Source organism: Microcaecilia unicolor, chromosome 7 (genome assembly GCF_901765095.1).
Source record: "Microcaecilia unicolor chromosome 7, aMicUni1.1, whole genome shotgun sequence".
NCBI classification, from domain to species: Eukaryota; Metazoa; Chordata; class Amphibia; order Gymnophiona; family Siphonopidae; genus Microcaecilia; species Microcaecilia unicolor.
In genome coordinates this window covers 164535194-164560612 of record NC_044037.1, presented here as the reverse complement: position 1 = coordinate 164560612, position 25419 = coordinate 164535194, and the positions used below count along the sequence as shown (strand labels likewise).

At 43.8% G+C, this 25419-nt stretch overlaps 1 protein-coding gene across 1 annotated transcript in view; it reads left to right on the top strand.

Moving 5' to 3' along the window:
- PLEKHM3 (pleckstrin homology domain containing M3) overlaps positions 1-25419 on the top strand; it is a 481342-nt gene that overhangs the window by 51519 nt on the left and 404404 nt on the right. Inside the window, exon 3 of the mRNA XM_030209838.1 lies at positions 22060-22989. Coding sequence (XP_030065698.1) covers positions 22060-22989 — 930 coding nt within the window. The remainder of the gene's footprint in view (positions 1-22059; positions 22990-25419) is intronic.

Sequence of the window (25419 nt, the reverse complement as noted above, 5' to 3'; positions counted from 1 at the left end):
AAGCATAACAAGAGAGGAAAGCATGCAGAGCATGGCTCATGGAATTCTTTCCAACCTTATGTGTGTGTGTCTGTGCACATGTGCACTCACACAGTTCTATCTGTGTTACTGTGTCTGTTTTGAATGTGTTGTGTATGTGTGGTGTTTATCTGTATTTTGTGTACTTATATTTTTGAAGGGAAGGGATGGCAGTTGTGTGGATAGTTTTTGGGGGTGGGGCAGTTTGCAGGGTTGGGAGTGTAGAGAGATAGTGTGAAAGGAGCTGTTCTCTAAATGCTGTGTGTTCACTAAATGTAAGTTTCTTTACTATAGAATCTGGAACACCTCTTCTCCTAGAAATACATTGGACTTTTTTTTTTTTTTTTTGGGGGGGGGGGTGCGTTACTTCTCTGGAACCACTTTTCAGATTTAGCCCATTTTTGACCCATGATGTCATTTACTGGCCTTTCCCACACACCAAGTTTCATCTCATTCTATTAAGTTATTTTCCCCATAAACAGACATTTCTCTACCCATTTTGTATAATTTTTTTCAGCTTCCATTTTGGTTGGAAAGAATAATAACAAAGAAACCAAGGGGCCCTTTTACTAAACCATGTCAAACATTAACATGCATTTAATGAAGGAAAAAAGGCTTACCGCAAAATATGTTAAAGCATTTTGCCTGTCAGCATACACTAATCCCACTTTTTTTGCGCATAAATTCTATGGCGTGGATCTCATAAGGAGGCACAGCCATAGGAAGAGCATGAGCAGGTCATGAACATTCCTAACATTTATGCGCAGTATTATAGAATACACCTGATATGTCTAAGTGAGGCACAGTCATTTACACCAGATTTTAGTTGGTGTAAATGGCAGCATCTAAATTTTAGTCATGGGGACAGGCGCTAGGCATATTCTATAAACTGTGCCAAAGTTTAGGCAAGGTTTATAGAATAGCGCTAAGCGTGAGGTTCTTTAGGCACCATATATAGAATTCCCCTGTAAATGCCTTTGTTTGAGTTCTACCTTATATTTCAGATGCTTTGTATTAGGAAGTTTGCATTACTGCGTGTGGAACAAGGAGCACTTCTGGGCATGGTACCCTGGAGGTTCTGAATTTTGGCTTTCTTCCTTAAAGCCTTAATATGTCTTCCATTACCTCCCACCCACACCTTCCTATCTCATTGGTACCCATATGTACCACAACAGCCAGCTCCTCCCCTGCACTGTCTAAAATCATATCTTGTTGTCATGTGAATTCTGTCACTGTTGCAGCAGGTAGGCAACTTTCCAGGCAGTCTTCAAGTCTACCAATCACCCTGCTGTATGCATTGATGATAAGCTAATTATCAGGTTTCAGTGGCATCCTAACTCTTTCTTCCCGAGTACAATCCTTGGAGACATTCTTTCAGTGGAAGAGTATCCTGCAACATGTAGAAGGATCGTCCTAACTACAGAGTTAAGTTCCTGCCACATCAAGGTGACGATCTGCTTTTCCATGACCTTCATTCATTTATTCATTTAAGTATTTTTATACCGCTTAGACCTAAATGGTTTACAGTTTCATTTTACAGTTACTGGGTCTGTCCCTAGTGAGCTTACAATCTTACATTGTGGGTTAAGTGACTTGCCCAGAGTCACACAGAGCTGCAGAGGGAATTGAACCTGGTTTCTCAGGATCTCAACCCACTGCCGACCACCAGCCAGCAGCGGGAATCGAACCCAATTCCCCAGGTTCGCAGCCTATTACACTAACAGGCTAGACTAGAATTGGGACATTACTACTAGGTTTCCTCTATAAAGCTCCTCAAAGTCTGCTACTCTAGTCTCCAGCAATCGGTCTCTTTCTCTGACTGCCAGGAGATCTTGGCACCCAGTGTACACATATAACCTCTCACCTACTGGTATGCAGTCATTCTTGTGGCATTCAGTGCAAAGCACCAGATGCCCCTATCTCACTACCGGAGTGTGTGAATTCTCATTTAAAGTTGCTAAAGGAGTAGAATATCTTAATGTAAAGTCCTTCAAATGTATTTGGTCTATTTTATGTTAATTGATCCCTTACAAGTCATTGACTAATATATTTAGGGGGGGGGGGGGCAGTAATCTTATAAAGAATTTTATGTGCATAACCATAGGTGTGGTGCAAGGAATGCATGTACGTTTTTCACTAGTTGCGTGTAAGCTTATTTAGAAGCAGACTGGACAGAATGGCAGCGGAGTCGTGATTTGTGTGCGTTGTGTATGCAGTTGTACATGCTTATGGCTTTAGTCTAGGCACAATAATCTGCTGTTTTGTCCATAATTTATAAAAACACATAGGCACCTCAGTGTCTTTATTAAATAGGCAAAAACAAATAGGTGCATGCTTGGCCTTGACGCATAGGTGACCAATTATAATATTGCCCTCTATTAAATCATGTTGGTCTATAATTGTATACTCTCCCCTTGACTAAATTCATTGGAAAGTGATAAAGAAAAATGTGTTATTTATATATTATTAATGCATGGAAGATGTACAATTGCATTCTTTATATATATTGCTTGAGTAATATATATTTGTATATACATGTACCAATATGTGTGTTGGAGGTACTTACATTCAGTGTAAGACATGTTAATGAGATGGATAGAAAAAGAGGGTACATTGTGAAGATAATGTACACTGTTGCTCACAGCTGCTGTCTCAGTTGCTTTCCTTGATCCTTATTTTTCCAGAAATTACAGTGCAAAAAGCATAGCCCAGATGTGGGCCATTTAGCATGATTATCTCCCTTTCATTCTGCCTCAATTTAATTTCCCTGTTTGGAAGAAAAAAAGAAATGTTATTTGTGTGGTGGACAGAAAGATAGGAGCACTTAGTGGAAAGGTATTATCTGTCTTATTAAGGAGGTGGTGAGGGGGGAGTGAGAAAGCCTGGGGGGGGGGGGGGGGGGAGCAAGAGAGTGTGCTTGCAAGGGGGAGGGGCATTGGCAGCTTCTGACTGAACCTGTCTATGACTTTATTTTGAGCCTGTGTTGAGCAACATAAAGTGTTTGATTTTAGAAGAGGCTGAAATCAATACAATTTCTGCCCCTTCTGGAGTCGGAACTAGTGAGGCCATATTTCAAAAGAATCGTAGATGGCAGGGATGAAGGACATATTTCTTTTTCTAAAGAAAAACTGCCCTGTAAGCAAACTGAAGAGTGGCTTTAGGGTGGGATATATGGAGCAGAAACTGAAAGGGATGGTTCTTCCAGAGTGACTAGAAATATCTTTCATAGAAATGTGGGAGATTCTGCAGTGGGGTCTCAAACAGCACTTCCCTTATTGGATTATCAGAAAAAGCAGAAAGACTTCCGAATTTACGTTCATTACTTTCATATTAAAGGGAGCAGTTTGATTTTAGTGTTCTATTAATAGCTTTTGAGTTGGCACAGGCGTACTAATGAATGTCATCGCCAGTGCTGCAGAACAAATCACTTCCCTATTTTTTATTTTGCTGGGGGGATATGATGATGCCTTTTTCGGCACGTCAAGACAAGAATCTTGGCTTCTTCATCAGAAGCAATAAATCAATGCAGTGGCAAGCAACTGTTTGGCTTTGTCATATTTGTGAGAAATCTATTTAAATACCATCCCTGGATTGGAAAACTAGCTTCTTTGAGATGAAGTTACTATGTGAGAGTTAGAGGGATTGTTTTGATTATTTTAGCATTTTGAGGTGTATCTGACAGACATATGTAACAACGGGCTACAGTTAAAGAAGCACTGCAATCTAGCATGCCTTATAAAAATGGCATAGTAAGTGATGGCAGATAAAGACCCGAACAGTCCAGTCTGCCCAACAGTCTCATTCATTCTCAATTCTAGATTATAATTAACATTGAACGTGATATTATATACTTGATCATGGTCTTTCTTTTTGTTTAAGGGACATAGACCGTTGAAGTATGCCCGGCTCTATCCACTACAGGAGTTGCCGTCAAAGCCTATTCAAATCCATCTTGTCATTTGCAGGACACAGACTGTAAAAGTCTGCCTGGCACTGTCCTCACGTTCCAAATTACTGAAGTTTCTGCCAAAGCTCTCTACAGCCCATACTAAGCCAGATTGCTATATGCGGGACTCAGACCATACAGGCCCAGCCCAGCACCAGTTTCAGTTGATATAGGCAGAGTTGCCATCTAAGCAGATTTGCCATCTAAGCACCACTTGACATGCAAACACATATGCAAACCTTTAAGCTTTGTTTTTTATTCATAGAAACAGAGAAACGTGGTGGCAGGTAAGGGCCATATGGCCCATCCAGTCTGTCCATCCTCAGTAATCACTAACTCCTCCTTTTCCTAAGGGTTCCCACGTGTCTGTCTCACACCTTCTTAAACTCTGATACAGTCTTCGTCTCCACGCCCTCCACCAGGAGGCCATTCCATGCATCCACCACCCTTTCTGTGAAAGAGTATTTCCTCAGATTCGTCCTAAGCCTATTTCCTGAACATCTTATGCCCTCATTTCAGAGGTTTCCTTCATTTGAAAAAGGCTTAACTCCTGTGCATTAATGCCACTGAGGTATTTAAACATCTCTATCATATCCCCTCTCTCCCATCTCTCTTCCAGGGTATACATGTTGAGGTTCATGGGCCTGTCCCTATATGTTTTATGACTGAGACTGCTGACCAGTTTTGTAGCCGCCCTCTGGACCGACTCCATCCTGTTTATATCTTTCCGTAAGTGCAGTCTCCAGAATTGCACACAGTATTCTAAACGGGGCCTCACCAGAGACTTGTACAAGGGCACCATCACCTCTTTTTCCTGCTGGCCTTCCCTTTCCTTATGCACCCAAGCATCCTTCTGGCTTTGAGTGTTGCCTTTTCTACCTGTTTGGCCACCTTAAGTTCATCAGACACAATCATCCCAAGTCCCGTTCTTCTTTCATACACAGAAGCTCTTGAACCCCTACACTGCACCTTTACCTCAGGTTTTTGTGACCCAAGTGCATGACCCTGCATTTCTTAGCATTAAATCTTAGTTGTCCATTTTCGGACCATTCTTCAAGCTTCGCCTGATCCTTCTTCATTCTATCCACACCTTCCGGGGTGTCCACCCTATTACAGAGTTTGGTATCATCCGCAAAGAGACAAACCTTACCAGACAGCCCTTCCACAATATCACTCACAAAAATGTTAGAGCCGGCCCAAGGACCGAGCCCTGCAATAGACCACTTGTAACATCCTTTCCTCAGAGCAAACTCCATTTACCACTACCCTTTGTCTCCTTCCGTTTAACCAGTTTTTAACCCAGTCAGTCACTTTGGGTCCCATACCGAGGGCACTCAATTTATTTATCAGTCACTTGTGCAGAATTGTGTCAAAGGCTTTGCTAAAATCTAAGTATACCACATCTAGCACCCCTCCCACGTCCCAACTATTTGGTCACCCAGTTAGAGAAGTCAATCAGAATTGTCTGAGAAGATCTGCTTCTAATGAAACCATGCTGCCTTGGGTCCTGCAGTCCATTCGATTTGAGAAACCTCACAATCCTCTGCTTTAGAAGTGTTTCCATTAGTTTACTCACCATTGAGGTCAGACTGACTGGTCTGTAATTTGTAGCCTCCTCCTTGCTTCCGCTCTTGTGCAGAGAGACCACATCCACCCTTCTCCAGTCCTCCAGATTTTAGGGACGTTTTGAACAGGTCAGACAGCAGACCAGCCAGAACCAAGTTCTATGAGTTCCCTTGGATGTATCCCATCAGACCCCATCACATTGTCTACTTTTAGTTTAGCCAGCTCCTCACGAACACAGTCTTCTGAGAATTGTTGCAGGTCTACCCATCCATCCTCAGTAGCATTTGTCTTCTGCAGTTTTGCCCCCAGCCTGTCATCCGTGAACAGAAATATTTGTTTAGCAGTTCAGCTTTACCCTTATCAGCTTCTACATACTCCTCCCCTTCAACCTTGAGCCTCACAATATATTATGTCACTTTTTCTTGTTTATCTAAAAAATATTTTGTCTCTCAGTTTTACTGTATCAGCTATCTTTTTCTCTGTTTGCTTCTTTGCTTTCCTGACAGCCATTCCAGCTTTTCTGAGCTTTTTCAGGTATTTTTGCGTGTGTTCCTCTTTCTGAGACATCTTGTAATGTATAAAGGCTAACCTTTTTTTCCTTTACCTTTTCAGCTATTACTTTCGAGAACCAGAGTGGCCTTCTTTTCCTCTTACTTTTATGTAATTTGCTAACATAAAAATTTGTTGCCTTTAGAATAGCTCCTTTCAATTTCGCCCACTAATGTTCTACTTCTTTCAGCTGTTCCCATCCAACTAACTCTTTCCTGAGAAATTCCCCCCATCTCAGCAAAGTTAGTTCTTTTGAAATCTAGGACCTTCAATCTTGAATAAACCTTCTCTTGTGTCTTAATATTAAACCACACCATCCGGTGGTCACTGGATGCCAAATGATCTCCAATTGTAACATCGGAAACATTCTCCCCGTTTGTAAGCACCAGGTCTAGAATTGCTCAATCCTGCGTCGGTTCTGTCACCCATTGCTGGAACAGTTCTTCCTGTAGAGAATGTAAGATCCCTTTACTTCTAGATGACTCTGCAGCAGAGACGCTCCAATTGATGTGTAGCATATTAAAGTTACCTTAGCAGTACCTTCTCTTTCTTAGCTATTTTATGAATGTCTTTGTGTCGAAATGCCTAGCCACCCGCCTGGAGTTACATTGTGGCCACTCAGAGGGTCTATTCCCAGCACAGCTCAGGTCCGCTTGCACCTGTTACTTGTGCTCTACATTAGCACCCTTCTTCCACCGACTGGGTCACAACCACCTCTGGGCGAGTCTCCCACTCTCAAATTATCCCCAGTGATTTCTAGGTTATTGGAGACCACACTCCCAGTGGTCCCTCAGTTCCCAGAAAGCACTCACAGACCCAACATACAAACCACCAGGATTCTTTATCAGTCCAGACAGGCATGTATTTATTCTTATAAAAATACTAGTGGAACCTATCTGCTTGGACCTTCATACAAGTATTGGGTTCCATGTTGGTGGTCTGCAGGTAACCCTTTGGATGAGGGCACATATGCACCCTTTGCTGAGGTCTGTCTTGGCCAGTTGTGGCACTTAAAGGATGGACAGCACACTGTGTAGGTCACATGACTTGGGGCAGGTGGTCAGATGAAGGATTCAGAGAGTCAAACAATCAGTTCAGAGCCATCAGGCTGGTCCTCCAGTTGTTCAGCCCTTTATTAAGGGCAAGTGAATCTACTCTTGTCAGTGTCACAGCTGTAACTTATGTCAGCAAACGAGGAGGAACCATGAGCTGTTAGGTAGCATTGGTGGTGGGCCTGATCACAGCATGGGTAGAAAAAAAAACCCCTAAAGGTGCTATCAGCTTGTTATATTGCAGGAAAGACCGCCATTTTCTTAAGTCACCATCCCTTGGAGACTGGAGAATGGGAGCTCAGCAGATAGGCCTTTACAATTGTTACAGGCAAATTGAGGGGTGCCTTATGTGGATTTTGTGGTTAGTTATGGGAAATTAGAAGTAGAGGGATTTTTGTATGCTCATCTATCTGCCAGAGGTAGTGGAGTACAAATGCAGACAAAACAAACTGACCTGAAAGAGAGGTAGAGATCTTGTAAGTGGTCACACTTTCTAGCAGCTAGGATATTTCGTTGGAATGTACACTGGGAATAACATAGCAGTTAAAGGGCTGGCTTCCTTTCCTAGAGCTGTTTTACTGTGTTATAATAGTGAAGAAAACAAGCTTTGTAAGGGAGGATAAGTGTAGATTAGTGATTCCTTGTGCTGTGGAGGACTTGCAGCATAGCGAAGGCGGGACTGGGATGTGCCTAACACATGGGCGTCCTCGGCCGATAATGGAAAAAAGAAGGGCATCCCTGATGACCACTTGGGCGACTTTACTTGGTCCATTTTTTCTTGCGACCAAGCCTCAAAAAGGTGCCCGAACTGACCAGATGACCACCGGAGGGAATCTGGGATGACCTCCCCCTTACTCCCTCAGTGGTCACTAACCCCCTCCCACCCTAAAAAAAACTTTTTAAATATTTTTTGCCAGCCTCAAATGTCATACCCAGGTGCCTGACAGCAGTAATCAGGTCCCTGGAGCAGTTTTAGTGGGTGCAGTGCACTTCAGGCAGGCAGGCAGACCCAGGCCCACCCCCCCCACCTGTTACACTAGTGGTGGTAAATGTGAGCCCTTCAAAACCCACCAGAAACCCACTGTACCCACATGTAGGTGCCCCCTTCACCCGTTAGGGCTATGGTAGTGTTGTACAGTTGTGGGGAGTGGGTTTTTTTTTGGGGGGGGGGTGGGTTGGGGGGCTCAGCACACAAGATAAGGGAGCTATGCACCTGGGAGCAATTTCTGAAGTCCAGTGCAGTGCCCCCTAGGATACCCAGTTGGTGTCTTGGCATGTCAGGGGGACCAGTGCACTACGAATGTTGGCTCCTCCCATGACCAAATGGCTTGGATTTGGTCATTTCTGAGATGGGTGTCCTCGGTTTCCATTATCGTTGAAAATCGGGGACGACCATGTCTAAGGACGACCATCTCTAAGGTCGACCTAAATTTTGCAATTTGGGCGTCCCCGAACATATTATCGAAACGAAAGATGGACGCCCATCTTGTTTCAATAATATGGGTTTCCCCGCCCCTTCGCCGGGAAATCCTGCGAGTCTGTCCTCAGGAAACCTTGGGCGCCCCTTTCGATTATGCCCCTCAAGGTATCTGGAGGTAACACATTGTGGCAGTATTATTATCTGGAGGCAGTGCAATGCCGTTGACTCCTCTAGTTTAGTTTAAACAACAATGGAATCAATACCTAAAAGGTCCATATTTTAAGTGCCGATGCTGGGTGGGGAGGTGAAGCTCCCCCAGAGATACAGGAGAGACCCTTGGAAGGGGAGGGTTTTTGTGGTAATGGTGGCAGTTTAACACATCAGCATTCTTTAGACATTGAAGCTCATTTTCAAAGCACTTAGACTTACAAAGTTCTATAGGTTAATATGGAACTTTGTAAGTCTAAGTGCTTTGAAAATACGCCTCTGTGTGCTCGAACTATTCTCACCACTCCTCTGGGCTTCTTCTAATCCCTTTAGACCAACCGTTGTCCTCCAGGGCTGCAACCCAGTCAGGTTTTCAGGATTTCCTCAATGAATATTCATGAGATCTATTTGCATGCACTGCCACCATTGAATGCACATGGATCTCGTGCATATTCATTGTGGAAATCCTGAAAAACCTGACTGGATGGGGACCAAGTTGGACACCCTGCGAGTCTAGACTCTGTGCAGAGTGGCAAGGTCATTTTTTTCACAGGCACTTCTGAACATCCATCCCTGCATTTCTCCACAGAGTTCTTCAGAAACATGTTGATATAGGACCCAGAGAAAAGCATCGATAACTTCTTGGGTTCAGTCAGCCCCTTGAGATCCCTTTTTGAGGGAAGGAAACCTAGTACTTAACTGGTCTCTGATGCTGAGAATGGAGAAATTGGCTCTAATAAAGGGTAATATGTTACAGTGGAGAGGTCATATGAAAAGAAAGAGCTTCCACCCTAATTGCCCAGGTTTTGAATATCTTACAGATTTCTGATGGTCAAATGGAAGAAGTTAAATCTTCAGGAGAATCCATCTTGGAAGGCATTTATAAGCCCCCTACCCCCAATGAATTCCCCTCCATCAGTATGCTAAAATGATGATATTGACTAAATGAGAATCTCAGAAGGTAGATACGTTGGTCCTAGTAATGACTCTTAAGACCACTATCCTGATAAAGGCAGATTGTACTCTTATTGAATCCCCAAGATAAGAGGATTTATTTATTTATAAAAAATGGTATACTGCCTTTTATCTTTACAACAGGTAAAATGCTCATTAAAAAAAATTCAAGAAAAAGAAAATTAGAATAAAACAAAATAGAACAAAAAACAAAATTCTAAGATACTTAGGGGCTCATTTTCAAAGCACTTAGACTTACAAAGTTCCATAGGTTACTGTGAGGTGTATTTTCAAACCACTTTGACTTTGTAACCTATGGAACTTTGCAAGTCTAAGTGCTTTGAAAATGAGCCCCTATGTAACTTTGTAAATCTAAGTGGGCTTATTGTTAGTGATTTTGTAACACTCTTTCTGACACACACTCCAACTTCTGTTTTCCTTTCCTTTGAAGAAAAGCCAGACTCTTCTGGGATTGCCCTAAGGCAACAGCTGTATTATAGATTATGTCTTGGCCTCTCTTTTTCTGGGTTGTAATCTGAGGCGGTCTTTTGGCTATGTTTGAGAACCTATAAAAAATATGTATCTCAATAACAGAGACAAGGCATTTCCAAAAGAAAACAAACCAAGAAATATATTCAGAGGAACACTAATTTGATAGCTAGATAACTAAACTATGCAATATATTTTGTTGGGATAACTGCTTTGAGGGTGATACCAGTGAAGAAGACAAAGTTGAGTGATGTGGGGAAAAAGACATTTAAAAGGACTGTAAAATCTGTATACGTACTGACCTGGTTAAGAAGGTAAATTTATTCTCATAAGGTAATACTCTAATGATGAGTTTGATGCCTCCAACGTACCTGTGATCTGGAATTTTTCTTGTAAAATCTCCTGCCATTAAGCTACAACCTTCTTGTTTCAGATTTCCAGTAAGCAAAGTCCCTGGCACTTCCTCTAATCATTTTGCTTGCATATGAAAAGATAACTCAGACCTACACTTCTCTACCTGAAGATAACATACAGCACAAGCAGAATAAATCATGAGGAAAAGGAGACATTTAATCTCAGAACTCACCAAGAAAAATAATGCAGTTATAATGGAGATAGCATACTTTTTGATTGAATGGGTTTAATTTGGCTGTCCAGTGTTTACTGTTGACAGATAAGAAAGCTTACTTGAAAAATCCCTTCTGTAACCAGGATCCCTTGTTTGAGATGCCGCAGTATTAAGAATTCACTACCTGACTGTACAGTTGCTACAAACTGACCCTATTATCTTCTGCTCTCTACTGCCCACTAGCATTAGAAGTTTTTAAAATTCTTTCTAACCCAACAAATGTTGGAAAAAGGATTTATGCTCTTATGTATGAGAGTTGTGCTCCTAAATTGGCCTGTCTGAAAATTTTACAAACACTGAACACATAACTTAAATTTTACTACACTTCTAAATTAAGGTGCATAAAAAGTAGGTGGCAATGGATGAATTTAGGGCGGAGAAAAAAGTTAGGTGCTTAACATTGATTTTCAGCACTAGGCTCATAAATTAAGCCCTTAACCCTAGGAAAATGAATGACAGGCCTGAATTGTAACCATAACTTTTAAGTTCCTAAATTAAGATGCATTTTCAGCTGAAAATGTGTGCTTCTAAGTTTGGCTGAAAATGGGGCACATATTTTTTTTTTTATTACATTTGTACCCCGCGCTTTCCCACTCATGGCAGGCTCAATGCGGCTTACATGGGGCAATGGAGGGTTAAGTGACTTGCCCAGAGTCACAAGGAGCTGCCTGAAGTGGGAATCGAACTCAGTTCCTCAGTTTCCTAGGACCAAAGTCCACCACCCTAACCACTAGGCCACTCCTCCACTCCTAGGAGCATAACTCAGGAGTTCAGATTTAGAAGCTCAGCTTTATTTGTATGTCTGGCCATGGGGGTGTGGGTCCCCATCAGGCTTATTTTCGAAAGTGATCGCCGGCGATCTTCCGACATAAATCGGGAGATGGCCGGCGATCTCTCAAAAACCGGCGAAATCGGTATAATCGAAAGCGGCTTTTTTGACAGCATCGCCGCTTTCCCGTTGCTGCACCGGCGAAAGTTCAAGGGGGCGTGTTGACGGCGTAGCGAAGGCGGGACATGGACGGGCATGGGCGTGGCTACCAGATGGCCGGCTTTCGTGGATAATGGAAAAAAAAGCGGCGTCAATCGGTATTTTGCCAGGTTTACTTGGTCCTTTTATTTTCACAACCAAGCCTCAAAAAGGTGCCCCAACTGACCAGATGACCACCGGAGGGACTGGGGGATGACCTCCCCGTAGTCCCCCAGTGGTCACCAACCCCCTCCCACACTAAAAAAATAAAAATAATAAACTTTTTTTACCAGCCTGTATGCCAGCCTCAAATGTCATACCCAGCTCCCTGACAGCAGTATGCAAGTCCCTGGAGCAGTTTTTAATGGGTGCAGTGCACTTCAGGCAGGCAGACCCAGGTCCATCCCCCCCCCCCCTACCTGTTATACTTGTGGTACTAAGTGTTGAGCCCTCCAAACCCCCCCCCCCCCAAAACCCACTGTACCCACATGTAGGTTCCCCCCTTCACCCATAAGGGCTATGGTAATAGTGTAGAGTTGTGGGGAGTGGGTTTGGGGGGGGGGGATTTGGGGGGCTCAGCACCCAAGGTAAGGGAGATATGCACCTGGGAGCTATTTTGTATTTTTTAAACATTTGTAGAAGTGCCCCCAAGGGTGCCCGGTTGGTGTCCTGGCATGTCAGGGGGACCAGTGCACTACGATACTAGTGAACAGCAGAAAAATAAAACCCAAAGGGTAGGATAATTTGCAGTTCTTAATGCATATGGGTAAAGCCCTCAGAGACCAAGGATTAACCAAGGTCTGACCTGCAAGACTCAAATATCTACATGAGATTGTAGTGTCTGCGGTCCTATCTCATTCATAAGGCTATTTTTTACCCATGTTAATTTGCTTGTGAACAAAAAAATCATTTTTAGAAAGTATATCAAAACAATCAATCTATTTGCTGAATCTTTGTTGAATAGTACAGTCTATGTAAACAACAAAGAAAACTTTAAAAGAATCAGTCTCAACATTAACGTCTCAGCACGGTCAAGTGATACCCCGGTTTAAATAACCTTACTGGGCAAAACCTGAAGAAGCCTGTAACAAGGCGAAACGATATGGGCCCCGTTGTTTATTCAATTAGAATGTACTTAATCAGAGGGGTTATTGCACCACTCCTGTGAAAGCTAAGTGTTCTTTTAAAGTTTTCTTTGTTGTTTACATAGACTGTACTATTCAACAAAGATTCAGCAAATAGATTGATTGTTTTGATATACTTTCTAAAAATGATTTTTTGTTCACAAGCAAATTAACATGGGTAAAAAATAGCCTTATGAATGAGATAGGACCGCAGACACTACAATCTCATGTAGATATTTGAGTCTTGCAGGTCAGACCTTGGTTAATCCTTGGTCTCTGAGGGCTTTACCCATATGCATTAAGAACTGCAAATTATCCTACCCTTTGGGTTTTAATTTCTGCTGTTCACTAGTATCGTGGTATTAGATTACGGAAGCAAGGAGAACAGCTCATACTGTTTTCTTGACATTATTATTTCGGACCAGTGCACTACAAATGCTGGCTCCTCCCATGACCAAATGCCTTGGATTTCGCCTGGTTTGAGATGGCCGGCATTTTTTTCCATTATCGCTGAAAACCAAAACCGGCGATCTCAAACCCGGCGAACTGTGGCATTTGGCCGGGCTAAACCGTATTATCGAAAAAAAAGATGGCCAGCCATCTTTTTCGATAATACGGTTCCGGCCAGCTGTTGCGCCGCCGCCAAAATAGATCGGCGGAGAACTATTTCACCGGCGACGTTCGATTATGCCCCTCCATGCCTCTTTCCATGCACCCTTTCGGGGGCGCTTATCTCCAGGTTCCAAGGCAGCCCTTAAGAAATCTTTAATGTAATCTGGCTGGCTTGCCTGTTGTAGCATTATTCCCCTATTAGGGGAATAAAGCTAGTTAAAAAATAACTAAAACCAATAAAGCAAACAACTAAAAAAAAAATGATAGAGAAAAAGGAAACCCACACTCAAGGAAAGGGAAGGAGGTTGCGGTAGAAGCCCAGTGAGTCCTAGACAGTGGTCGACTCCAGGCACAGAGCACAGGTCTATACATACTGACCATGTGGTCAGACCAGCAGGCCGGTGCTGCACCGCTTGCTGGAGCAGCGGCTGAACACACATGCTGTCGCCTTCTACCTCCAATACAACAGAATGTTTCTGACTTCAGAAACGGTCTTGGTGTAGTCCGGTGGGTTTCCTCTGAGGTCAGCTGAGCTCCTGCCTTGGCATCAGAAATGGCAATTATTTTAGGTCCTACTGTAGCTTCTCTCCAGCAGGAATAGTCTCAGCCCCTATTGGGTCTTGGGGATGGGTGGGGGTCAGTATCATTTCACCTGCCCTGGGGACTGAGAGGAGGGTTCCTGAGCTTTGATTGCCTGCAGCAAGTGGTCCTGCTTGTTAAGCAGATGCAAGCAGCTGGCACTAGTCTCCTACCACTTAGGGGGGACCATGCGAGAGTCCTTGTACCTGGGGCCAAAAGACACAGAGGAGTGACCATGTGCTAGTAAGAGAACATAATAGCATAAGAATAGTCACACTGGGTCAAACCAATGGTCCATCTAGCCCAGTATTTTGTTTCTGACAGTGGCCAATCCAGGTTACAAGTACCTGGCAGAAACTCAAATAGTAGCAACATTCCATGATACCAATCCCAGGGCAATCAATGGCTTCCCCATGTTTGTCTCAATAGCAAAGAACCTCCCATTCTGTGGCCTCTGTTGTTGTGGGCTGAAGGTGGCTTTGGCTATGCTACTGAGTGGCAAACACAGCCTCCAAGAAGTGTTTTGAGTCAACTTCCTTTCAAGGCTCATCTGCTTTCTGGGGAGCACTTGGAGAAGCTGGTCAAGGACCTGGGGGAGGCTCGCTCTATCCGGCTCTCCTAGTTCCACCAGAAAGGATCTCAGCGTGCCTCCTCAGTAAAGCCCCATCCTAGGGGAGGAGGTCAGTGTTGGGTGGATATGTGTCAGCCCGGGCCTACTCTGGGCTGTATTAGGTCCTTCAAACTGGGGTCCTTTTGTGGCAATAAGAGGTCAGGAGACTTACACATATCTCTCTCTGCTGGGGGCTCCAGAGGTGCACAGTAAGGTTACACAGGGCCTCTCACTGGCTTGGATAGGGGACTGGTTGGCCCTCTTCAGCCTTGAGCAGGCCCATGTCACTTTGGACCAATGGGTGTTTGAGGTGATCAATCAGGGCTATGCCTTGGAGTTTGCTTAAATTCATGATGCTTTTAATATCATGCTCTGTGGCTTAGCTGCAAAGTGCTACACAGTCTCAATCACTCTCCAGCATTTGCTAGATCTGGGCACAGTTCAACCAGTGTCACAGTCAGAGTGGGGGCAAGGTTGCTACTCCATTTATTTCATGATCCCAAAGAAAGGTGGCTCCTTCTGCCCATTCTCATCTTAAAAGGGGTCCGTGCCAGCCTCAAGGTTCTGTGCTTTCAGATGGAGATGCTATGATCTGTTATCGTCTACGTATGTGCAGGCAAATTTCTGAACTCCCTGGATTTTTCTGAGGCTAACCTGCATATTCACATCAGGATGCACCACAAGTGCTTCCAGTGTTTTTGTGTCCCGGGCTGGTTTTCCAGTTATGGGCCCTTCATTTGGTTTGATGACAGCCCCTGCACCTTCTCGAAAGTAATGGTGGTAGCGATGGTGCACTTGTGCTGCCAAGAAATTCAGTCTATCCCTACCTGAATGATTGGGTCATCTGGGCCGACTGATGTAGACTTCATAGTGGTCACATCTCAGATCATCTAGCTCCTGGAGTGCTTGGGCAGGGTGCTGAATAAAGAGCCACTTGTCTCCCTTTCAGAATTTGGAATGCCTGACCGTCTGGTTCAATTCAGCCCATGGGACAGTGTTTCTTACCGAGGAGCACATGGGCGAGCTGCAAGCCCAGAAGCACAATATGTAAAGATAGTCCCAAACCCATGGGGCTTCCTATCCCCAGCTTCTGGGATCCATGGAAGTGGAAGTGGTTTCTTGAGCTCAGGCCCACATACGTCCCCTACATGCAGCTTTTTTGTCACAGTGGGCATCTGTCTCCCAGGACTTCGACCACAGTTTGCCTCTCCCCCTCAGGGTTTGGCGTGGTCTGGCCTGGCTTGGTGGGACTGCCTCAGTGACTTGTGAGTGGTTTTGGTGGCCTTGCCTGAATAACTAATGGTGACCACCAATGCGAGCCTTCTTGGTTGGGGGGACTCAATGTTTGGGCAAAATGGCATAGGGGTGTTGGTCCTCCCAGTGGACTCATGGTCCATCAACTGTCTGAAGATCCAGGCAGTCCACTTGGCTCTTTGAGTTCCTCCCCCTGCTCCATGGGACAGTGGTCCAGGTGATGGCAGACAATGCAATGATGATCGCTTATATCATCAAGCAGGGAGGCACCAGTGATCAAGCAGTGACTCCGGAAGCAGTAGCCTTTTTTCATTGGGTGGAATTACAATTTGAGCAAGTATTTTTACATAGGAATCTAAGCAATTGTTATGAATATTTACCTCAATTCATTCCTTTGTTACTGCAAGGATCTGATCTTAGGAAAGGAAATTTTTATAAACTGAAGCTGAGAAAGTCAGTTAGCATGTTTTAGTTCCTTGCAGAAAGCAGATTCTAGAATATCTATCTTATTTACCAGTTCCTTGTATTTATTTAAATGATAGGCCTGTTTGTGGGGTTCAGTATACCACAGCAGTTCTTGATCTAGATCAAGGAGAGAAAATTGTTGAGGTCTTCCTGGATTCTGGAGCAGGTGGGAACTTCATTGATGAAGCCCATGTCCAGCATTTCAGAATTCCTATTCAGGATTTGCCTGACCATTCTGGTCTCTTCAGTTTATGGGAATATTCAAGGATATCTCAAAACAAAGACAGTTCTGCTATGCCTGTTCATAGGTGACACAGGGAGGCCATTGTTTTGTATGTCCTCCAGACATCCATGAAGCCCATCATCCTAGGGTTGCTCTTTCTACATAAACACAACCCGACGTTAGACTGGGCGAGAGGTGAAGTCACCACCTGGACTGATACCTGCGATCAACATTGCTTGGACTTCGAGACATCTGCTGTCACCCTGGCCACTACTAGCATTCTGTATGAGCTACCCCAGACCAGTGTGGTTCCAGCCAAGGACTGCCTCAACCAGCAAGCAGAGACAAGTCCTCCATATCAGGAGAACAAGGATACTGTGGATTTCCTACTGGGAAGGAGGCTTCTTCAGAGTGAAACTTACTCGCTCTTAGCATCCAAGACCGAGGCCATTGATGACTACATGGCTAGAGATCTACCAATGGAACATCCACAACCTCCTATTTCATTCACTGAGCCCAAAGAACCGGACCATAGACATCCGTAATTTCAGGGGGGGGGGGGGGGCTATTCTCCCAAGGACATCTCATGGAAGTCTGTCGGCTACCGTTTTACTCCAGCCCTATTTTCAAGCTCCAGTCTTGTCTTTATCTCCAGTCTTGCCTTCCAGCTCCAGTCCTGTGGTCCATGTTCAGGCTCCGAAGCTCATCAGAAGATTCCACTGAGTGTTTTCTCATAGACCCAAAATTGGACTGAAGGGAAGAGGGTCTTTGGGGAGGAGGTACTGTCACAGCCATGATTGTACCCAACTCACCTTTTCTTCTGGTGGTTGGGCTCTGCGGCTTCTCCAGACAACCTCCCTGGCACTGCATCCCTCCTGCACTGATGCCTCTGCTGCCGGTTTCCCTGTTTGACTATGCTCCAAGCCTCATTCCAAAGATTATCCAATCCTCACTCTGATGTTCCAGTATTCTAGCCTCATTCTGGTGCTCCTACTGCTTCTTTCAGTGTGCTCCATGCCTTGTTCTGGGGCACCAGAAATTGTGACGTGAGGGCCCTTATAAGGAATCATGGGACCCTCCTGCTTTGCAACACAGGTCTCTTAGTGGTATCTAGCATGTGTGTTGCACTACAGCCCTGGCTCATTTGTTCCAACCTTGTCTCTAGCCTTGCCTCAGCCAGTTCCTGTCTTGTCCCTAGCCCTGTCTTTGTTTGTTCCTGTTGGCTTCAATCTTGCTTTAGCTTGTTCTTGCCTTGTGTGCAGTCCTGCTCCAGCCCTGCTTCCTGCTTTCCAGTTCCAGTCCTGCCTTCAAGTTCCAGCCTTGCCTTTTGTTTCTGTTACTCTAGACTGTTGTTGCCTACTGTACCTTGTCCTATACCTTTCCTGGACGACTTGTCTGCCACCAGTCAGGACCTGGGTAACCTTTGGGTTGACCGGGTAGCACCAACTCGGCTGCGGCCCAGTTTCCTTTCCTGAACTGTGACAGCAGACTTTCTCAGCAGCTTCTTGCAGGATCCGGGGGAGTGGAAGCTGGGTTAGATAGCCTTCTAGCTCTTTCTGTACTGGTGGGGGCAGCCTGTCTTCAGCCTCATGGGAATGTCAAGGCAGAACACTTCTTCAGCGGCAGGAAAGAGGTGGCCTTGATGGAAATAGATGCCGTGGTTCATCACTGGCTCAAGGAGGAGCTTTTGCATATCTTTCTACCATGTTCTCTGATTGGCCAGGTCTTTAGGAGAATATCATTTCATCTCTGGTTCTTCTCATGACTCTAGTTTGGCCCCAAAGGCCATGGTGTGCAAATCTTGTTCCGCTCCTGATGGAGTCCCCACTTCATTTTCCCAGGAGTTGAAGGTTACTCAGACAGGGTCCTGTGGAAATGGAGGATACAGATCCTTTCTGGCTTACAGCTAGCCCTTGAGAAGAGATGCTTAGTGAAACAGGGCTTCTCTTCCACTGCCATTGCCACCTTCTGAAAGCCCTCAAGTCATTCACTACTTTGGCTTATGCCCAGGTCTGGAATGTTTTTGAGGAATGATGTCAGTAGTGCTCCCTCTCCCTGTGGAAAACTTGAATCCCAGAGGTGCTCAGCTTTCTGCAGCAGGGGTTTGACCAGGCCTTGGCACTGAATGCCCTCAAAGTTCAGCTTGCGTCTCTCTTCTGTTACATAGGCATGGTTTTGGGGTTTCTCTAGCAGCTCATGGGGACGTTGTATGTTTTCTGAAAGAGGTCACTCATCTGCGGCCTCCTCTTCGACCATCTCTTTCCTCTCGGATTTTGAATCTGGTACTTAACATGCTTTTGGGAGCTCCCAATGAGCCTCCTAAAGTGCTGTCTTGCTCAAGGATATCACCTTGAAGACAATCTTTCTAGTGGTAATCATTTCATCCAGGAGAGTGTCAGAGCTTCAGGCTCTATCCTGTTGGAACACATATCTCTCCTCCTTGGAGGACTCAGTGTCTGTCTACATTATCCCCTCATTTCTCCTGAAGGTAATTTCTCCTTTCCATATGAATCGAGAGATTTGTTTGTCCTCTTTTTTTGGATCAAGGTACAGACTCCAGGGCAGGAGGCTCCTCAAACTAAATGTCTGCAGTAGTGACTGAACCATGCAATGAGCACCTCAAACTAGTAAGAAGATGCACAGCAGTACGTATTGCAGTGGGACAGTCGCACCCTCTGGATAAATTGTAAATTCCTTTTAAATGTGTTGGCAGTGATACCTAATAGTCTTATATCGCACAATTTCATTTTATTATTTGAATATTTGGGTACCTCTCTATTCAGACAGGCCCTTCTCTCTTTCCTCCAAGACAGACACAGGGACACACGCATTGGAAAAAAATTCCATGAGCCATGCTCCGCATACGTTCCCCATTTATTAATCCACACTGTAAAACTAACCTATGAACTGTCACAGGTCCTGGTTTCCTGTGACAGTTCATAGGTTAGTTGAATTATGACAGGATTCCAACTAAGTGACCATGGTGAACTTGCATGCTATATGTTTTTGTCTGATTTCCCATTGTGGACGGGGAAGAGACATACCTGTCATACACCACCTTGGGTAAATCTCTTCATAAAAGCAGTTAACAAATCTTAATAAACAAATAGATGGAGCAGATGGCCATAACATATATGCATAATTGTATTTTCTTGTTTATCTTCCAGGACATACTTGATTCATTGCCTAATAAGATTATTAGATTACGTCTGCATTCAGTGTTTTGTGTCAGGGTTACACGGTCTCTTAGGAGCAAAGATAGTCATTAAATCAAATTGTGTCTCAACATGCTACATATATTATACAGCACATAGTAGATTTTTAAGCAATTAGATTGTTTGGTTGAAATGTTTTTCCTTCAGTATTTTGGAACAGGCATCACAACATGTAAAGGAAAAGTATTTGGACCCTTCTGCTCTGTACAACAGGAATTCAGAAGGGACATACCTCTTAATTTGTGTAATATGCAAAACTTGCTGTAAAGTACAAAATGACACAAATGTAAAATTTGTAGGTACAAATTAATAGCTCTCTAATTTTATAATACAGTACAGTTTCAGTTATTTATTTATTAGGATTTATTTACCGCCTTTTTGAAGGTATTAACTCAAGGCGGTGTACAGTATCTGACGTAAATGGGACTGACCCGTGTCAGATAAGTAAAAAGTCGAAAACACTGCATAAACCCCTCAAACAAAGGCACGGAGTTCCCAATTTTTAAAAATTATTTTAAAACAAAGATTTTTTAAATAGAAATAAATGTGATGATGTCACCCCGGGAGGGGGGGGGGTGTCTGTTGGTTTTGATGCATGGTCGGATTAGCGAAGGTTGGATGATCGAGACTGTACTGTAGTGCTATCATATATTGGTTTGTGAGGAAAATAGCCCTTTTATCTTGCTGTGTTGGTTTAGTAGTCCCCTTGTCTATACTTTGCATGTAGTAATAATTATGATAGAGGCTCACTGTAACTGCCCAAAAGCTTTCGGCGGAAACTGAAAACTCAAATTTGGTTATTTAAATGTGACGTAATGAGGGCTGCTGGGGATTGTCGGAGCTTTCAGACTGCATCTCTCAACTAAGCCCACAGTGTCCGAGGTAGAATATAATAGTTTAAATAATGAAAGACCGTATTATACCTCCAAGCAAAACGGCCTCCACACACATGGACAGCATGATAATGAAAACTGAACCTAAAAGTCTACTGTGCTTTTATTGTGGCTGTCTTTGCCCCACACTTGGAGTAACAGCTGACATCATAACTCCATAGAGGAGCTTATCACCCCAAATTTACAGACTTAAATTCCTGCTAAAATTTTGTATTAAAAGCATTTATTTGAAGCACTCAAATAATTGTGGAAGATCATAACTGCATTACTTGCAATCACAGTACAAAAAGAAAAATGCAGAAAGTAGCCCCCCCCCAACAGGACTACCTTACAATCCCTGGTGGTCTAGTGGTATAGTCAAGGCAGGCACAAAGCTCCTGTAGCGGCTGCCATTTTTGAGAGCAGAGCTGGAATGGGCACAAGTAATTGAGAATTGCTGCTGCCCCAACTATACCCCTAGTTCACCATGGTTTATAAAATAGGCCCGGGGAGCCTACTACTATGGGAAAGGGGGGAGGAGAGGAAGGGAGGGGGAGACAAATGAGGCAAAGCACAAATTTTTAGTTTCCACCAAAAACACATGGTCATTTTTGGCCAAAATCAAAAACATGGCTGAAAATTAAAGTAACCTTTTGGCTGAAACCAAAACTGGGCAGAAGAAGGATTTTGGCCCAGTTTTGGCGCTGTAACTGAAGTTCGGTCAGTCTTTAAATTATGATCAGGTAATACATACTATATAGCATACTTACTGGGTTTAAGAGCTCAAAAAGACAGTGGAGGTAACAAAAGCCTGGTGTATGCGTATGTGCACAGGTTATTCATTTTAAATTAAATTTTCACCTCCTTTAATGCTACAGTATTAAGCAACACAGTTATGATGTTTGAAATGGAATATAATAGAGATACCTTTCTCATGAGATGTCATAGCACAGTTGAGTGTGATAAGAAAGTAGAGAATAGTACAAGTTTTCAGCCAATAAATGTCAGGCTATTTCTACTAAAGTTGTGTTACTGTAGTGCTATTGGTTAGCATATAACGTAGATTGCAAGTGGAAACATAGGAGCCAGCAATCTAATTTATTGTGTTCAGGGAGTGGTAGTTTATATTATGTTTGGCACCCCTAACCATTGTGAAATGTTGGCTCTTATAAGTACAGAAATGGGTTCTTTACAGGTCAAGTAGCTCCCTAAACATTTTTCATGGGATTGCAGTCTGATTACAGTCCTGTTTCATAGAAGAATGTGGAATAAAAATAAAATTTGACTTTTTTCTCTGAATTTCTTACAGAACTCACATCAGCATTTCCAAATATTCTGAAGAAGGGGTACCTGGAAATCAGGAAAGACCATGACAGCTACTGGCAAAATTGTTATGCAGAGCTTTCTCTGTGCAAACTGCACCTGTATAGTTTAGACAGCAGTGGCAACCAGAATCTCCTCACAGTTTATCCTCTTGCTTGTTTCCAAAGCATCACCGTCACAGGGAACTATGAAACTAAGTTGATGGATGCTGTTTTATCAGATGACACCCATTTACAGCTGAGGGCAGATTCGCCCTGGGAGGCTCTAGACTGGGGTCAGAAACTTTGGGTGGGGATGCGTTCTGTGACTTTAATTCCATCTTATGTGAGCCATGAGCACGAGGAGGTAGAGAGTACTCAGAAGTTTAACAAAGCCTATAGTCTACTAAAGAAGTCCAGCGAGCTTCTTAAGCAGGAAACCATGGTTGAGATACCAAGAGAGTTCCATAATAAAGTTTTGAAATCTGGGACATTGTACAGATTAACGTTTCAGAACAACTGGAAAGCCTTTACTTTTGTACTTACTGAATCCCAGCTTCAGGCCTACCAGCCTAGCCATTTGGATGAAGATCCACTGCTGAGTTACAACATAGATGTGTGCCTCGCTGTTCAGCCTGACATGCTGGATGGCTATGACTCCTGCTTCCAGGTAATTTTTCCTCAGGACATTCTCCGCCTCAGGGCAGAGACCCACCCAAGAGCCCAGGAATGGATGGATGCCTTGATATCCACTGCAAACAGAGCTAGAAGTCTGGATCAGAATCTGCAGGTTCCGCTCAGATCCAAACCTACAGAACAGTCTAGTGGAAAAGACCTCCGCAAGAGCAAGCGGCAGTCAGTGACCACCAGTTTTCTAGGCATTCTGACCACGTTGGCCTTGGAAAAAGGACTCACTGCTCAAAGCTTTAAGTGTGCAGGTATGAATCAAGCTCTAGTTGGCCTTTTAGACACCAAAAGGAGCAATTCTGTAACTTAGTTCCCTGATTTAGGTGCCACAATAGGGTGCACTTAGCGCCAATTCTATAACAGCACCAAGGGGAGCCTAAGTCATTATAAAATAGTAACATAGTAAGTGACGGCAGATAAAGACCTCAACAGTCCATCCAGTCTGCCCAACAGTCACAGTCATTATCAATTCATGATTAAATTAACAATGAATGTGATATATATTTTATCAAGAGTCTTTCATTGGTGTTTCTGGGACATAGACCGTAGGAGTCCGCCTGACTTTGTCCTTAAGTTTCACCTACTGGAGTTGCCGTCAAAGCCTACTCCAGCTTATCCAAATATGTCTTGTTATTTGTGGGACCCAGACTGTAAACGTCTGCCCAGCACAGTCCTCGGTTCCAGTTACTGAAATTGCCATTGAAGCCCTTTCCAGCCTATCCTAAAAAATACTAGTAGAAAGCTGCATTGGCATGCCAAAATTTATGCACACCCAAGCCTGGTGGTTTGTGCAGCAGACTTTGATCCTGGTGAACTGGGATCTCTTCCCACTGCAGCTCCTTGTGACTCTGGGCAGGCACTTAACCCTCCATTGCCCCAGGTACAAGATAAGTACCTGTATGTAATGTGTAAACTGCTTTGATTGTAACCACAGAAAGGCAGTATATATCAAGTCCCTTTTCTTTTCCCTTTACAATAGCTCAGTGGCTTGTGTAAGTTGATGCACCTGGGTACATCACTTGGCAACAATCCTACGCTCTGCCCATGTGTATGGCTCCCTCGCAGTTACACGCTGAGTGACTCTGGTGCATACTTTATGGAACAGCACATAGCACTCATGTGCGCAACTGTCAATTATTGGCTCCTTTGGCATATGTAAGTGCTAGCATTCTGTAAACTATTAGAGTAGGAGCCAAGTGAGGAGGAAAATGAATGGCATCAAACTTCCACATAATCTTTCTTCTGAAGAATACTTAGTCGCTGCCTAATGAGCAATTGTAAAATACTATATTAGACAGTGCATATAGGCTCTGATATGACCCAGAGTTCTGGGAATGATCTAGAAAGGGGTTTGCACCAGTGGCGTTCTGAGGGGCGCTGACACCCGGGGCGGATCGCCGATGTGCCGCGCCCCCGGGTGGAGCACCCCCCCCTTGCAGCGCGGCGACTCCCCCCCCCCCCGGTGAAGGGACACCCCCCGGCGAAAGAACCCCCCCCCGGGTGCACGCCGCTGGAGGGGTGCCGCGCGCCGGTCAGCGTCGTTGGTTTTCATGCTCCCTCTGCCCCAGAACAGGTTACTTCCTGTTCCGGGGCAGAGGGAGCATGGAAACCAACGATGCTGACCGGTGCGCGACACCCCCCCAGCGGCGTGCACCCGGGGCGGACCGCCCCCACTGCCCCCCCCCTTGGTACGCCACTGGTTTGCATTGGTTTTGGAAGTAAAAATAAATAAATTTAAAAAAAAAAAAAATATATATATATATTGTACTGAATTTTTTCTGTTTCATTGGCTGGTGAGTGGTGAGTTTTATATGGCAGATTGCACTAGTCCTTTTTTCAGCTTTAGTCAAGATTCTTGTGTCTTAAAACGTGTAAGATTATTTTAAATGTGCGAAAAAGAAATAATGATAATAGAAAAGCAACTATAGTTAGTAAAGAAAATGATCTACTTCCAAAACGTCAGAATTTGAGTCTAACAAATAATGTACAATAATTATTTTGAGGTACAACACTGTGGATAGTTCTGAGACAAGGATAAGCAATTTCAGTCCTCAAATGCTGAAAGCTGGTGATGTTTTTTAGATACCCAAAATGAATATGCATGAAATGTATGTATTCAGTGGAGGGTGTACATCCAAATGCACCTTGTACATATTTGATGTGGATGTCTTGAAGTTAGGAAATAGAGTTACCCACTCCTGCTCTAAGGTAATTCCTTGAAGATATCAAAGTTTCTTGTAAAGCAGAGCTATAGTGTGTATGCAAGGTTAATGTTTTCTTCCTTGCATTACATACTTTATTACTTTGTGATATAGACAGCGTTGAATAGTAAATATCTAAAAATGCGCCAACTCCCCTTTGACAATTTTATAATTGTTTATCTTCTTTTAACTAAGTCATTGCTGGCTCATGCAAGAGCAGTGTCTGGAAACTGGATATTGAAGGCTGACTTGAGCATGAAAACTACTACTGCTACTACTACTTATCATTTCTATAACGCTACTAGACGTACGCAGTGCTGCACACTTGAACATATTCAATGAATAGTATAAATTTTTTCTTTGTATCAGTTTGGGTCAAAATAGTTTGACTGAGGCACTGCTACCTTATTAGAAGTAATGCCACTGACTTACTAGATATATAAAATAAGCATTTTCTTTTTTTACCAAAACTTCAAGTGC